Source organism: Pteronotus mesoamericanus, unplaced genomic scaffold (assembly GCF_021234165.1).
Source record: "Pteronotus mesoamericanus isolate MK-2021 breed Mesoamerican mustached bat unplaced genomic scaffold, CSHL_Meso_final contig_2, whole genome shotgun sequence".
NCBI lineage: Eukaryota > Metazoa > Chordata > Mammalia > Chiroptera > Mormoopidae > Pteronotus > Pteronotus mesoamericanus.
The window spans coordinates 17,050,968-17,065,495 of NW_026555084.1; the positions used below are offsets into that span (position 1 = coordinate 17,050,968).

General features: G+C 42.7%; 1 protein-coding gene across 2 annotated transcripts in view; it reads left to right on the forward strand.

Moving 5' to 3' along the window:
* JAKMIP2 (janus kinase and microtubule interacting protein 2) overlaps positions 1–14,528 on the forward strand; it is a 134,737-nt gene that overhangs the window by 63,912 nt on the left and 56,297 nt on the right. For both annotated transcript variants that reach the window (XM_054568221.1, XM_054568222.1), the window contains exon 2: positions 10,120–10,396. In XM_054568221.1, the coding sequence (XP_054424196.1) occupies positions 10,268–10,396 (129 nt within the window). In that variant the 5' untranslated portion in view covers positions 10,120–10,267. The remainder of the gene's footprint in view (positions 1–10,119; positions 10,397–14,528) is intronic.

Genomic DNA, 14,528 nt, shown 5'->3' on the forward strand with positions numbered 1-14,528 from the left:
GTGAGATAATATATTTGCAGTGGTAGTTACTATGCTTGACATAGAGAAAGGTTTTAATAGACCTATTATTAAACATTTCATTCCACTATACAGTTCAGAATATGGAACCCTCCAGCCCCAAATTTAATGTTTTACCTGAACTGTAAGAATACAGATGAGCTTAATAGCAGTTATAAAAACGAGCCCTTTCTGAATTCCTCTCCCCCCCAATTCCATTTTATGGATAGATGGGTACATCCATAATTTTTACCAAATCTTATGTAATAATTATTCAGTTCTCTCTTATTTCCAGAACCACATGACAAATCCTTTCTTATCTTTCAAGGCTCAGCTCAGCGGTCCCTTCTGGTAGAAGCGGTCCCCGACCTCCCTGGGGAGGCGGCTCTCTTCTGTGCCCCTGCACTGCCGGTTTGCTTCCTGTTCCAGCGCTCATTACGCCCTCAGGCCCACAGTTCATTATTTACATGTCAGTCTCTCCCAGTGGGGAGAGTTGTAGAAAGGACTCATAAATCATACATTCTGGGCTGGGCTACATGACTTTTAACACGCGTCTCAGAGCATTAAAAAGATAATGCTTGTGAGGAGTTGAGCGCAGGGGCCAGCAGGAGTAAACAGTCGATGACGATAATGAGGACGATTAGCAGGAGTGGTCGTATTCATCTGTCACAGTGTGAGGTGGGTAAGTAGATGAAGTATAATGATCTATACAAATGCTATTATGAGCCGGAATATTACAGGCCAGGGCCCCAGAGCTTTGGAATATCAAGGATTGCTTACGACACAAAGAGGGAAAACTGGATCTCACACTCTTCCTTTACAGGCCACGTGGAGAAAAAAAGAAATTGAGCCTTTGAGACTGCTTTTCCTAACAAAACTATTTATAGAAACACTTTAAAACCTTAAGTGAGAAATTATAATTCCTAGTATCTGTGCCGGGAGATAGTAAGTCAAAGAAAATGCCAGGAGAAAATATGTTTTGCACATGTAAATTGCTTACACTTGAAAGTACATTGCCCAAATTTCTGAATATTGAGGTACTATTAATGTACTGCAGAGTTTAATATGGGGTAAAATAACATAATAAGTCAATGATGAATAACACCTCCTCCTATAATAGTCCATATTTGGGGAGAACAACATTAATATTTTGTGTGTTTAAGGCATTCTTTATTCTTGCTAAGGAAAATATAACTTGGGCTCCATTCACTTGCTTCAGCGAGCATTTTTATCTTTCATTACCCTCTACCAGGCACTGTGCTTCACACTGGACATAGAGTGGTGAACAGGCCCAGGGAAATCTCTGCCTTCATGAAGCAAAAAGAGATAGAGAAATTGAAGGGGGAAAGTTAATTTCATAGATAATGCAATTCACTTCCGTGAGCGATCTGTACTCTCGAGTCTGTAAGATACACAGAGGCGAGACTGGCAGGCAGCGAAGGCTTTCCTGAGAAAGGTAAGTTTGATTTAGAAACAAAACAGAACAGAACAGAACAAACAAAAAACAATGCCCCAAGTGATTTCCAAAAGGTGACTGTTCAAGGTTCAGTCTCATGGACTGTAGGCCTTTTATGAGAAAGGGCCCAGCATCCAGTCAGAAGGAGTCTGTTCTGACTTCATTGATTTCTTTTAGCCGGTTTTGCAGAGTGTGCTGTTTGCTGTGACTTGCTGTGACTTGCTGTGACTTGCTGTGTCTAGTGGCTGGTTCCCTTTTCATCAGAGAGGAGAGACATTTTAGAGCCCAAACATTTCAGATTTAGGAGCAAAAATCTCTGTTTTCACTAATTTGAACTTTTCATAAGGCAAGTCACCAGCATGACCGTGTGTTTCAGCCTTCCTCTGGGCTTCGGGGGTTAGCTACCCTCACTTTCTCTTTGCTCCACTTCCCTCACTGAACTCTTTATTTTCCCCCAGAAACATTATTTCATTTCGAATGTAGAACTTACATAACAATTATTATAGAAATCTTGGCAAGAGGGAAGATAAGTCTTAATAAGTTTAAATTAAGATTGCTCATCATCTACTATTGCTGTTTGAACACCTCTCTTTACATATGCGAACCCATGTACTATCTACCTCATCTTAAGTGTCTTAGAGGGTACTGTGCTGAAGTACATTTCTTTGCATAAAGTTCTTGGAAATTATTTACAAATAAGTTGTGGAATGAGTTTTTTAAAACAGACCAATCAATCAATAATGAAAAATGCTACTGCTGTCCCTCAAATGTGATTTCTCTAAAAACAAACTGGACTGTTTCTGGCACATTAGCATAGTCATTGGGTTTATAGGCTCTGGAGTAGGACTGTCCATTTTATGTCTTGACTTTTCTATTTACCGCCTACATAATTTTGCACAATCCATATTTCTTTTGAGGGCTTATCTCTTATGTGTAATATTTATGATGTTGTAGATTACAAGAGAAAATGAGCACATATCATTTAGCATAGTTCCTGGCCTATATTAACCACTCTGACACTACTAGCTCTTGTTATCTCTAAGCACACACATGACTCCTTTCATTTAAGTGAGTTTGTTGGTGGTGCCCATGTTCCTCCAGTGTCCTGCGCGCAAGGGTTGGGTGTCATCTTCGACCTTCTCGTCTCTCTTTCACTACTTCCCAACAGTCAGCACAAGAAGTGGACTCCTCACATATCACAGACCAGCTGGAGAGAAGAGCTGTGGTTCAAATCCATAAGAAGTTTCAGACTAACACTCATTTGACTCTGCCGTTTACCTAGCTCTGTGACTTCCAATACAGGAATTGATCTCCTAGCAACTCAGTTCTCACATGTATAAATAGGGAATACTAACCACACGTATTTCATAGTCTTGTTTTAAATCTGGAATGGGAGGTTGGAAAATGCTGCATTATACAGCACTCAGCACATAGTAATCGCTCAATAACAAGGTGATGTTGGGTGATGAAGAAAATGATGAGAGGGAGATGAGTAAGAGTTCCTTTAGCTCAGGTGAGAAAAAAGCCCCTGTTCCCTCCATCCTAGTCCAAGCTTTATCTGTTTATATCTGAACATTGGCAGTGGACTCATCTCTGGACCTCTAACCTCTAGTGACATTCTGCTTCATCCTGCCCCACACGTAACTTCAAGATTAATCTTTCTTTTAAAAAATTGGATCATGCCTCTTCTCTTAAAAATGTTTATCAGATCCCCAGAACTTATTAAACAGGATGTAAATGCAGCATCAAGGCAGTCAAGACATGCGTAACGCACCCTTACCTTATTTTTCGAGCTGTACATCCATTGGTACCCCCACCACACCAGGCTCGTGATTTACAATTTATTCCTTGCATTTAACTCCCACTTGTCCTACCTACCTGCCTCCCCTTGATCCCTCCTGTTGATCCGTCGTTAAATCCTGTTCTGATCCTGTTCCGACTGATCCTGTTGGTCAGTCTTAAACACAAGGCGCTCTCTTTTGGTGAAGTCATTTGTTTATTCAGAAATATTGATCCAGAATCTTATTTTGTGCCTGGCACCGTACGGGACACTGAGAGTCAACAAGGAGCCAGAGAGACAAGGTCCTTGTCCTCATGCTACTCTTCATCGTGTGTGTGTGTGTGTGTGTGTGTGTGTGTGTGTATGTGTCCCCACTCCTTTGGCACACGGTAGATGCAGCTTTGTTTGGTAGATACTTACTGTATCTTCTTCAACTATAACATAAAAACTTGCCCATAATTATGGCTCAAGAGATAGTTGGTCCGGTTTTTGAAATGATTTTCCTACAGTGTATGGTCCACATTGGGGTTAGGTTGACTGCCTTCTGTTAGTCAGCCTCATAGCCTTGCTTCAGAAATCCCATCAACTGGAATAAAAGAAAAGTGTAGTTAGACATTGGCCTCTGAGACAAAACTCAAAACAGAACTCTATGTGTTAAAAAACAAAAGGTATAATGTATATTCTGTAATTTATTATATTGTATCATACTATAACAGGGAAAATATTAATGGCCAGTTTCTTTTTTAGTAGCATGTGGAAAATTAAATGTAATTCTTTATAATAGAACTATATATGTATCCAAAAGTTATTTTATTAAACTTTATGCGTTTTTACTTAAATAATACTCTTAATACAGACGTTGTTCTGCCTTTTTTAAAATGGCAGGTACATATTATGCATGTCCTATATATAGAAATTTGTGCTCATGTTTGACACTGCAAAGGTGCCTTTATATAGTATTTTTTAAATTCCAGGTCTTTGAAAACAGTCACCAAGGAAACAGCAGAATACGTTATACATGTTTCACTTAAACCTAAAATAGAAAATCTTGATGTCACTTATAAATATAATTATCCGAAGACAACTCCCCCAAACGATTTGGGTATTTACATGCCAGTTTGCTTTCGATAACAGTGTCCATACAGAGCAAATGCCTGCTTCAGGCAAGGGCTCTCACTCACTTTTCTTGCTCTGTCTGACCTTGAGCGCATAATTGTTTGTACTCTTACTCTACAACAGCTATAAAATAATTTGATTCCAGAAAGAAAGGACAAGGCAAATAAGAATATATAGCATGGAGAGATTTATTTTGCTAAACTCATCCTTAGGAAAGCCTCCTAAATCAAGATAAGAGAGCATAATATAAGATAACAGTGCATGGGAGTGAAATTAAGCTTGGGAGTGTGAAAGATAGCGGCAAGGGTTATGACATCTCAAAACACGGCTTAAGTCAAAAGTCGTTTGATTTCATTGTTTGCTGAATGGTTACACCAAGCTTTAACTTTTGCCTGAAATCAAAATAGTCATTCTAGGGTTCTCGCAAAGTAAAAGAAATTTTCCATAATAAACCTTCTTATAAATGATCTTTGTAGAAATTATGAAATGTGTTTCTCAATCTCAGTATTTTTCTTGGATCTGGGTCAGTGTTAATTAAATTGAACTCCGTGGTCACTGTGACAAGTACTATGAGTACAAAGACAAATAAAGACATAGTTTTAAGTTGAACTCAGTCATTCACCTAAAGAATAACTAGAATATAAATGGACATGGCCACAGCCTCCTAACTGTTCTTTCTACATCTGTGTTTACCCCGTTAGTCCATTCCATCCTCTGTTGCCAGAGGACTATGACTAAAACCAAAATGTGATCAAGTCACTCCCCTGTATGAAACCCTTTGGTGAATGCATACTTCTGTGAGGACGAAGTCCATCTAACTTAGCATAGTTTATACTGGTCTCGGCCAGCCTCACCAAGCTCATCTCTTACTGTTTTCTCCTTCATCACCAAGCTCTTTTCGGTATTTTTCTATAGAGCCTTCTTCATACTCTCTTTTTGTCTCCAGACTTTCATATGCAATACTCTCTTTACCTAGAACATATTTTTGGTCCCCCTCCAACCCTTTGCTGGCGATTCCTTCTCATCTCACAGATCTTCGTTATATTTTAATATATATTACTGTTCTAAGGTGACTTTCCAGACCCACCAAGACCCCTAAGGATTCTTACAGCCTATGCTATGTGCAGTTACCACACTGTATGAAATTGCCGATTCTTCTCCTGGGAAGGACAGGGACCCTGTCTCTTGTTTAACACAGACGTCCTCTGCCCTCCAGATGTTTCATAAATATTTGTGAACTGACAAATGAATAAATTAAGGAATGAGTAATGGATAGTATAAGAAGTGTCTTCCAACTGAAAATGGAAACCCAGGTGAAGGAATAACTTATTCTGTCATCAGGGTATGGTGAAGATGTAGGAAGGAAAATTATGACATCGGATCTGGACCCTAAAAGATGTATAGGAGGAGATTAGGGTGTTGAAGAAGGGAAATGGAAGCTAAACGAGGAACTGTGTGATCAAAGTCAAGGGTTTGCAGAGTAGATCAGTTCTGAGTGAGCCCTGTCTGCTTTGGATCTCAACCTTGGTATCACCAAGCCTTCCTGACAACCGCCCTTAAAGAAGTTAGATGTTTCCTGTATGCGTGCTGAGAGCTCTCTCTTACTGTTGACTTTGTAAGATATATTTGTAATGTGAAGTTTTAAACCTGATTCCTAAAACCAGATCCATCAAGAGTAAGACATTTTTGGTTGTATTTTTTTATATAGCATTCTTTCATCTGAAAAACTTAACATGTTGACTTTAAATAACTTATAATAATTGCTATTAAGTGATAAAGAGGGTATTCAGTGGAAGAATAAGAGAGAGAAATAACAAACATAAAGGGACGTACAGGCCTGACACCTTACGATCCTGAAGAGGCACCATCACAGCCGGGCTGAATGTCAGCCTTCCGGAGTCATTTTCTTCTGAGCGATGTGTGAAGGGTTAAAAGCCCTTAGGCTCCGTAGCCACACTTCCAATTTTCCTGAGGGAAATTGGAACTCCAGGGCTGCCCGTGCTTACACAGCAGCCTCCTCCTCTATATTAAATTCCTTTGTCAAGTTAATAAATGGACACAGAGGCACTTTTCCTGCATAGAGAAGGATTTAAGAAGTGATAACATGGCTTCACATGCAACCGGGACTAAAGTAAACAATAACGACTTCTGAGTCTACAGCATCATCTTTGGAAAAGAAAGCAGGGGGAAGGGCTTCAACTAACAAGTTCCGGTAGAGTGGACAGGTCCAAATATTAATTGTGGAGGAGCATTACAGCCTTTAGCTTCATACATATGAACTCTGGCTGTTTTATATTACAGTGGCTTTTCAAATCATAACTCAGACACAACAGCCTTAATGGAAACTCTAAGATTAATAATGACTTTATTCAGCTTATAGCTTAGGGCAGAACTGGCTACCAAGCCAAGACTCCTGGGAATCCTGATGCTATCCATGCTGTTCAGTTTCCCCGAAAGCATAAGCATGAATTCCTTTAGACTTTCCAGGGATTGCTGTGCTTTGCTTGGCCTGTCTTTTTAACACAAATGGGTGATAAATTTGTTTCTTCTTCCTTTAAAATCTAAGCTGACTTTTAGTGGATAGTTAGGTCCTAGAAAAATAAGTAATTAGGATATTGATGAAACAGAAGCTTAGAGATTTTAATTTCTCAAGAATATACAGCTGGAAAGTTTGATTCAAGTCTATGAAGGGCCTATGTTGCTTTAGCCTTCAGTTTGTGAAAAGTGGACCAAAGTGAGTCATATTTTATAGGCAAAACAGATTGGACTCCCTGGTGGACTAGATCAATGAGGGATAAGAGAAGAAAGGATGATTTCTAAGCTTAAATATGAAACAGCTGGGCCTGTGGCAGTGCATTTATTGATAGGGGAAAACCTGGAGAGGATAGGTTTTTAAGGGAAAAGTAATAAAAATATCTATATTGGTTCGGTTAGATTTGAAATGCCAGTCAGATATGCAAGGAGATTGTGTAAGTAAGCAGTTGGATATATGATTCTGGGGTTTGGGGAGTGGTCAGGACTATGGATGTAAAAACTGAGAGTCATGACCCCGTAGCTGGGGCCAGTGGAGATAACTCTGAGGAAGCTCTGGGGACCAGCAGCATCTAGGCACCAACTAGAGGTGAGACACCCGCCAAACATGTACATGTGAATTTCCTCACTCGGTACCTGCTTGAAGTTAAGTATTGTCTTATTTATCTTTGTGCCTAGTGGTGTTTGTCATACAAATTTTATTTACTTGTTTATTGGGGTGACATTGGTTAACAAAATTATACAAGTTTCAGGTGCACAGTTCTGCAGCCCATCATCTGGGCACTGTATTGTGCGTTCACCACCCCAAGTCAAACCTCCTTCCATCACCATTTCCCCACCTTTACGCTCCTCTTCCTGTTCACCCCCGCCCTTTGGCAATCGCCACAATGTTGTCTGTGTCCATGAGATTGCTCTCTCTTTTTTTTGTTTGTTCCCGCCGTTCCTCCCAGCCAGCCTCCCAAACTTCCCGCCAACAGCTCTCAGCCTGCTCTCTATGAGTCTTTCTCTACGTTCATTGCAACATTATTTACAATAGCCAGGATTTGGAAGCAGGATAAAACAGCTGAGGTTATGTTTACACAATGGAATACTACTCGGCTGTAAAAAAGAAGGAAACCTTACCCTTTGCATTATGCTAAGTGAAATAAGCCAGGCAGAGAAAGACAAGTGCCATATGATTTCTGTCATGCAAATTTTCTGTAATGCTTGTTGAATTCAGTTAATTCTAAAAGCAAAGAACGGTGCCTCTTAGAAGTCTCCCAGGCATACACTTTGATGATTGGCATCACTTGCAGAACAATCATGAAGGACAACTCCAGCATCTGATTTAGGGTGGAGTATTGGTGGACAGTTTCATGACTACTGGAGACAGGCTTATTCTTCCTGTCCCCTAACCTTTTACTTTCCCTAGGGACATACCCAAAAGGCATGGTCCCAGTGCTCACAGCGTGGGTGGCAGAAAGCCCAGGATCCCAACGTGGTCCCCAAGGCTGGATACCAGGGCTCTTGAGGGAGAAGCAGCTGCTGGGATATATGTGTGATCTGTAGGGTTTCCTCTTAGTCCCGGGCCGAACCACATCCGTGCACACAATACTCAGTTTTCTGAAAGGTTGCATGGCGAACTTGCTCTGGTATGTTGTCATGTCATTTCCATTGACTTTGACAGATTAGTATTGAAATTTTTCTAGCCTCCTTGTTCCTATGAAGCATTTAAGAATGTGTAAATCAAGACACAGCCTCCTTTTTTTCCTCCCCTTGCTGCTGTTCTGATTAAACCTTCATTCATCATCCTCCACCTTAGCAAGTTCAGTAGGCGGGCTCCCTACCTCCGTTCTCTCCCTGCTCTGCCACCAGAATAACCGCGCCAAAGCACTGCCAAGAACTTCAACAGAGTCCCCATAGCTTATTGAAAAAAAAAATTTTGAAAATTCTAAGATTGGCATTCCTGGTCTCCCACAATTTGTCATTTCCAGGCAACCTTCCCAACATTGGTGCCCATAAACTGTGTCCTGAGTTGTAATTAATCAGCCCCCATTTTTACCACAAAATAGTCACTGTGCTTTCTATCTGTTGCAGCACAGCATGAGCCACTTCTTTTAGGCAGGAGGGTTCACCTGTTTCTCCTTCTGTTAACATCCTACTCACTCCTCAAGTTCAAGGTCAATGCAACCTTCTGCAGCGAGCCTTCCTTACCCATCCCATCAGAAGGAGGAGCCTTGCTTATACTTCTGAAACAATTGGCTTATTTTTTTAAAGGCAGTTATCAAATGGTGATGATGATGATGATGATGATGAGATAGGAAGGAAGGAAGGAGGAGGGAAGGAGGAAGGAAAGAAAGGTTTTGTGGAGGGTTTCCTTTTTTCCTTGAAATTAGCTTATTTTTTTATTTCAACATATTGTACCAAGCACAATATATTGAAGGAACCCTAACTATTGACTGAACAAATAAGTATAATTAAGTATAATTAATCCTCATTTCTCACAGTTTATTCATTACATAATTCTAGGTCTGTATATATCAGATTTTCTGAAAGTTGGGGCTCTTTATGGGGTGATCGTGAGGTCATCACATAGGTGACTTCCCTTTACAAATACTAATTAAGTACCTAGTCTGTAGCGGGCCCAATGAGGGATGCTGAGAAGCAGGTTGTGGATAAGAACAGCACACTCCTGCTCTCACCAAGTTTACAGTATCAGGGTAGTGACCGCAGTTAAGCAAGGAGGGGTTATAAGCACCTCGGGGGTGTTTCCAGGAGGAACCGGCATGGAAGGCAAGACCTGAAGGACAACACTGCGTGTGTGGCTGGGTGTGAGGAAGGGATATAAGGAAGGCCCACGTGAGGAAGCTGGGCAGAGGGCGGGGAAAAATGAACGGAGTAGGAGAAGTCCTGATGGGAAGGGAGAAAGAATCAGCAAATTAAAAGGCATTCCGTATGGTTAGAGTATAAGTGAGGGAAATGGAGGAGATGAGGCGAGGAGAACGGGCAGTTTAGGCTTCAAGAGCACTCGGAGATGCGAAAGAAAAACTCGTAGGTCTTTGAAGGATGTTACGCAGGGCACTGACATGGTCAGGCAGTCCCTTTGGAAGGATCGCAGGACATTCATGTGCGGAGTGAACGGGAGATCGTGGGGACAGGAGCCCTCCGGAGGAGGCCCTTGCAGGCCACCCAGGCTGAGGGTGACTGTCCGGCACTAGCCCAGGCCTTGGCCACCGCAGTAACCGCTGTCTCTTCTCAGGGTGTCCAGGGCCGCGGCTGAGGAGACCTTACCTAGGAACACCACGCAGTAGATGCTGAAACATCGCACTCTGGGATAAGAAACAGTAACATGGCAGCACCCGTGTGAAAGGAATTAAAAAGCAACAGACTCCATTTAGAAAGGAACGATGTCCAAGAAAGGGCGAAATAAGGGCGAGAAGCCCGAGGCGCTCATTGTTGCCCTTCAAGCTGCCAATGAAGACCTCAGGACCAAGCTCACCGACATCCAGATAGAGCTGCACCAGGAGAAGTCCAAGGTGAGTGGGGCCCTCTGCGGCCGCAGCCTGGAGAGTGGCTTTGGCCCAGCTCTGCCTGCCGGCCCCCTCAGTAGCTCTTTTCAGCCAGTTGCCTTCCTGTACATATGGAGGTTTTCTCATGTGTAGCAGGAGGGATTTGAGCCCAGGATACACAGAAGGTGACCATAACATGGTCATGAGACTGCTGTCTGCCTCTGCAGAAAGCCCGGTTCAGGAAACCAGATAATCAAAATTGAGACCCTGGCCCCACCGGCACTTCCTCCCCTCGACACTTAAGAAAAGTAGTTGACTTGGTCGAGTTCCACCTTCGCCCTCTAGAGCCTATTCCCAAAGTGGCATTTCAAGCAATCTTTCTAAAATGTATCACATCATGTCACTCACCACCCTTCAATGGCTTCCTCTGCCTCTCAGCAGCAAAGTGTTTTTCCTACCACTCCAGGACATTTCCTGCAGCTCTCTCTTTGACTCAGCTCCCACCTCCTTTTGCCTCCCCATCCCTCTGCTCCAGCCTCTTGGAAGAATCAAGAGAGACGCTGATCACACTGAGGGCCTTTGCTCTTGTTCCTCCTCCAGTCAGCTCCACGCTCCCTCCTCGCCTCCTTCCGGTGTCAGCTGCAGTCATTCATCTGACCAGTCTCCGACACAGAGCATGCCCCGTTACTCCCCACAGCCTGGCCACTCTTGATTCATTTCATAGGAAATTATATATTTATTTATTTACATGTTTAGTGCTTATCGCTCCCCAGTCAAGTACAGTCTCTGTGAAAGCAAAGACTTAATGTACCTGTCTATCCCTAAAGCCCAAAGAAATATCCAGAATGGAAAAGCTCAATATATATTTTTTGATTGAGTTATGGACAGGAAAACGCTTTGAAATCTCCAACATGCAGTAAGACATGCCTGCTCCCTGCACACTGGACACGGCCATGTCCACACTAAGTTGGCATATCGAGAAAATTCTTCATATAGTAGAAAATGTTTTTGATCAAACTGTACATCATAAACCAACAAATACCCTTCTATTTTATCTACTTCTTCTTCCTTGACATTTCTATTAAATTTTAATTAGCTGTTTTCCCCCAATTCTAATAAATACGAGGTCGCCCAAAGCCTTTTGCCTCCTGTCTCAGCAAAACCTCCACCTTGGATAAACAGAGTCCAGTGTAAGATTTGTGAAGGAAATTTTTTAGTTTCTATGAAGGTAAAAGGAATATGATGTTGTTTTGTTTTGTTTTTTTAATGTGTTTGTGAGTCAGAAGACCAAGGGTTTTTTGTTTGTTTGCTTGTTTCTCCTCGGGGACAAATTTAAGGTGCCTCTGGGTCTTGATCTGCAATTCAGATGACTGAATCTATCCTCCAGTCTGTGTCTCTCAAGCGTCACTGTGCCTTGGAATCACCTAGGGGAACACATTAAAAATCAGGACCCTTGGACATTTGAAGGATTCTAATGAAATAGGTGGGGTGAGGACCAGGACTGACAATTCCAACAAACAGTCCAGACAGTCCCCACGCAGGTGACTGTCTACCTTTGTCTTGACAAACACTCCACTTTAAGAGTCCTCCCCTGTCCGACAGCCTCTGAACACGTCCTCGGCTTTAACTTTCCCTGGGGCAATGGAACATTTCAAGAGATCAGCCTCCTTTAATTGTACTAACGGCTGGAGCACACACTGCATTCGTAGGTGGAGGCCTGTTGGCCCAGAGACAGGTAACCATCAACTGCCACGGATTTACAGAGAACAAACTCAGGAGATTTCAGAGGCAGGGCCCCAGAGGACCCCTCCGCTGCCAATGTTCTACACATTCAAGTCTCTTCAAAGGGGTAATGGGAGGCTGGACAAGGCTGGCTGTTTATCCCGGACCTGGCACTGGAGTCTAAGTGGGGAACGTCCACGTACTGTTCCCTTCCTCTGACAAGAGACTGGAAGGCAGCATCCCAAATAAAAGCACTGCCCTGTCCTCCCCCTACAGGCTGCCTTCCTGTCCCCTCTCCTTGGCAGTTAATTACAACCCCAGCACAGGGGCTAAAGCAAAGCCTCACCGCCTGTCAGCAGCCTTCCCCGAAGAACAAAGGGAATTTAGAGGGCAAACAAGTCATAAAGCAGTTTTATTAAAATAAATAGGATTGTGCTTCCAAGGCCCAGGCGTTAAGAGAGAGAATATGAACAATGCCAAGATGTGGACGCACACTCTCAGTTTGGTTCCGAGACGCTGGTGATAAAATGACAGTTTGGCTCCTGGGGAATAGACTAGTTTGGGTAGAAACCTTTGGGGGCGATGGGGCATTACTTATTTTTCCAGGAAGACAAATCATCCCGTTGACATTTACAGAGCACATTGTGTAGAGAGCAGAGTCATAGATGCTTTGGGCTGATGATGGAAGTAGTTACACTTCGCTGAATGTTTACTGTCTGTCACGCTATAGTAGACACAGTTTCTCCTGGCACAAGCCCAGCTCTTTTCCCTGAGCACCCAAGTGACCCTGAGCAGGTCATGAAGTCCTGCAGTATTTTCCTTTCCTTGTCTGCCGAATGGAAGAAGAGTGGTGTCTACTTCATGGGGGGCGGGGGGGAGGTGTGTGTGTGTGTGTGTATGTGTGTCTGTGTGTGTGCAGTTAGTGTCAAGCATGTTAGGTATTTTAATTCATTATCGCATTGCCTCTTCACTACCACCCTCCGAGGTGGCAGTGTCGTTACCCCCATTTTATAGATGAGGAAACTCACGCTCAGGGAGGTAAAGCAACCCACCTAGCAGAGTCACGTGCTGGTAGGGGACAGAGGTGGAGCTCTCCTCCCCTCTTCACCAAAGACTATGCTCTTTTTTATTTGATATGTTTTTCCCCAGTTTCACTGAGATATAATTGACATATAATATCATATAACTTTAAGTTGTATAACAGAATGATTTGATATGTGCATATATTGCAAAATCATCACCACAGTAAGTTTAGTTAACATTCATCAACTCACATGGTTAATTTTTTTTCTTGTGATGAGAACTTTTAAAATCTATCTTTGCAACTTTCATATATACAATACAGTGTTAACTATAGTCACCCATTCCCCTCAACCACTATGTCCCACCTCTGGCAGTCACAAATCTGATCCCTGTTTCTATGAGTTTGGTTTTTTAGATTCCACATATACATGGGATTCTACAATATTCATTCTCCTCGGTCTGACTTATTTCACTTAGCGTAATGCCCTTCAGGTTCATCCATGTTATCACCAATGGCAGAACTTCCTTCCTTTTTATGACTAAATAATATTCCTCTGTGTGTGTGTGTGTGTGTGTGTGTGTGTGTGTGTGTGACATTTTCTTCATTCATCCTTCGATGGACACTTAGGTTGTTTCCATGTTTTTGCAAAGCCCATGCTCTGAAAAACTTGGAATTCTGGAAAAACCTAAAAACCTTAGGCAGAGAACAAGAGACTGTTAGAACTGTTTTTTTCCACTATTCTGCAAACTTGAAATAGAGAAACCAGTGGGAGCACACGCAGATCCTCCCCCCGTAGATGTGTATATTTCCACCACAGGGAAGTGAAACAGAAGTATTAGATGCAGTCAACTTCTGCTGAGTAGAAATTATCTAAAAGATTTGCCAAGCACTCCTAGGAATAAATATTCAGAGAAGTAGGTCACTTTCACTGCACCCAGGCACAAGGGCTAGGCGGTGGGCCTAAGGAGGCCCTGTGGTGGGGAGGAAGGGCACAACGTGGGACCTTTGTGCCAGATGCCCGTGTCCTTTCTGGGCCCACATTTTCACATTTATAAAACGAGTGGACTGGATGAAGTAGAAGAGCAAAGGTCCTTTCATAACAGCAGGGATTCGTCAGGAGAGGCCCCTGTCTGCTCCAGCTCTTCCTCCATCCAGATGGTGCTCAGGACTCTCCAGCTGTCAGACTCCTGACCACCCAGTGTAGATAACACTGCTGTGCTGCTTCCATCTGCTCTACCATATCATCCTGCTAGGTTTTTAGCATAGAACGCCATACTGTCTGCGGGTACCTGGTTTGTTTACTTGCTTGTTCAGTGCCTGCCGCCCCCACCCCAATACCACGTGCACCTCTGTGGGGAAAAGATCATGTCTGCTAAAGTTCCCCTAAGTCAGGTCTCCTAAGTCGGGTATCAC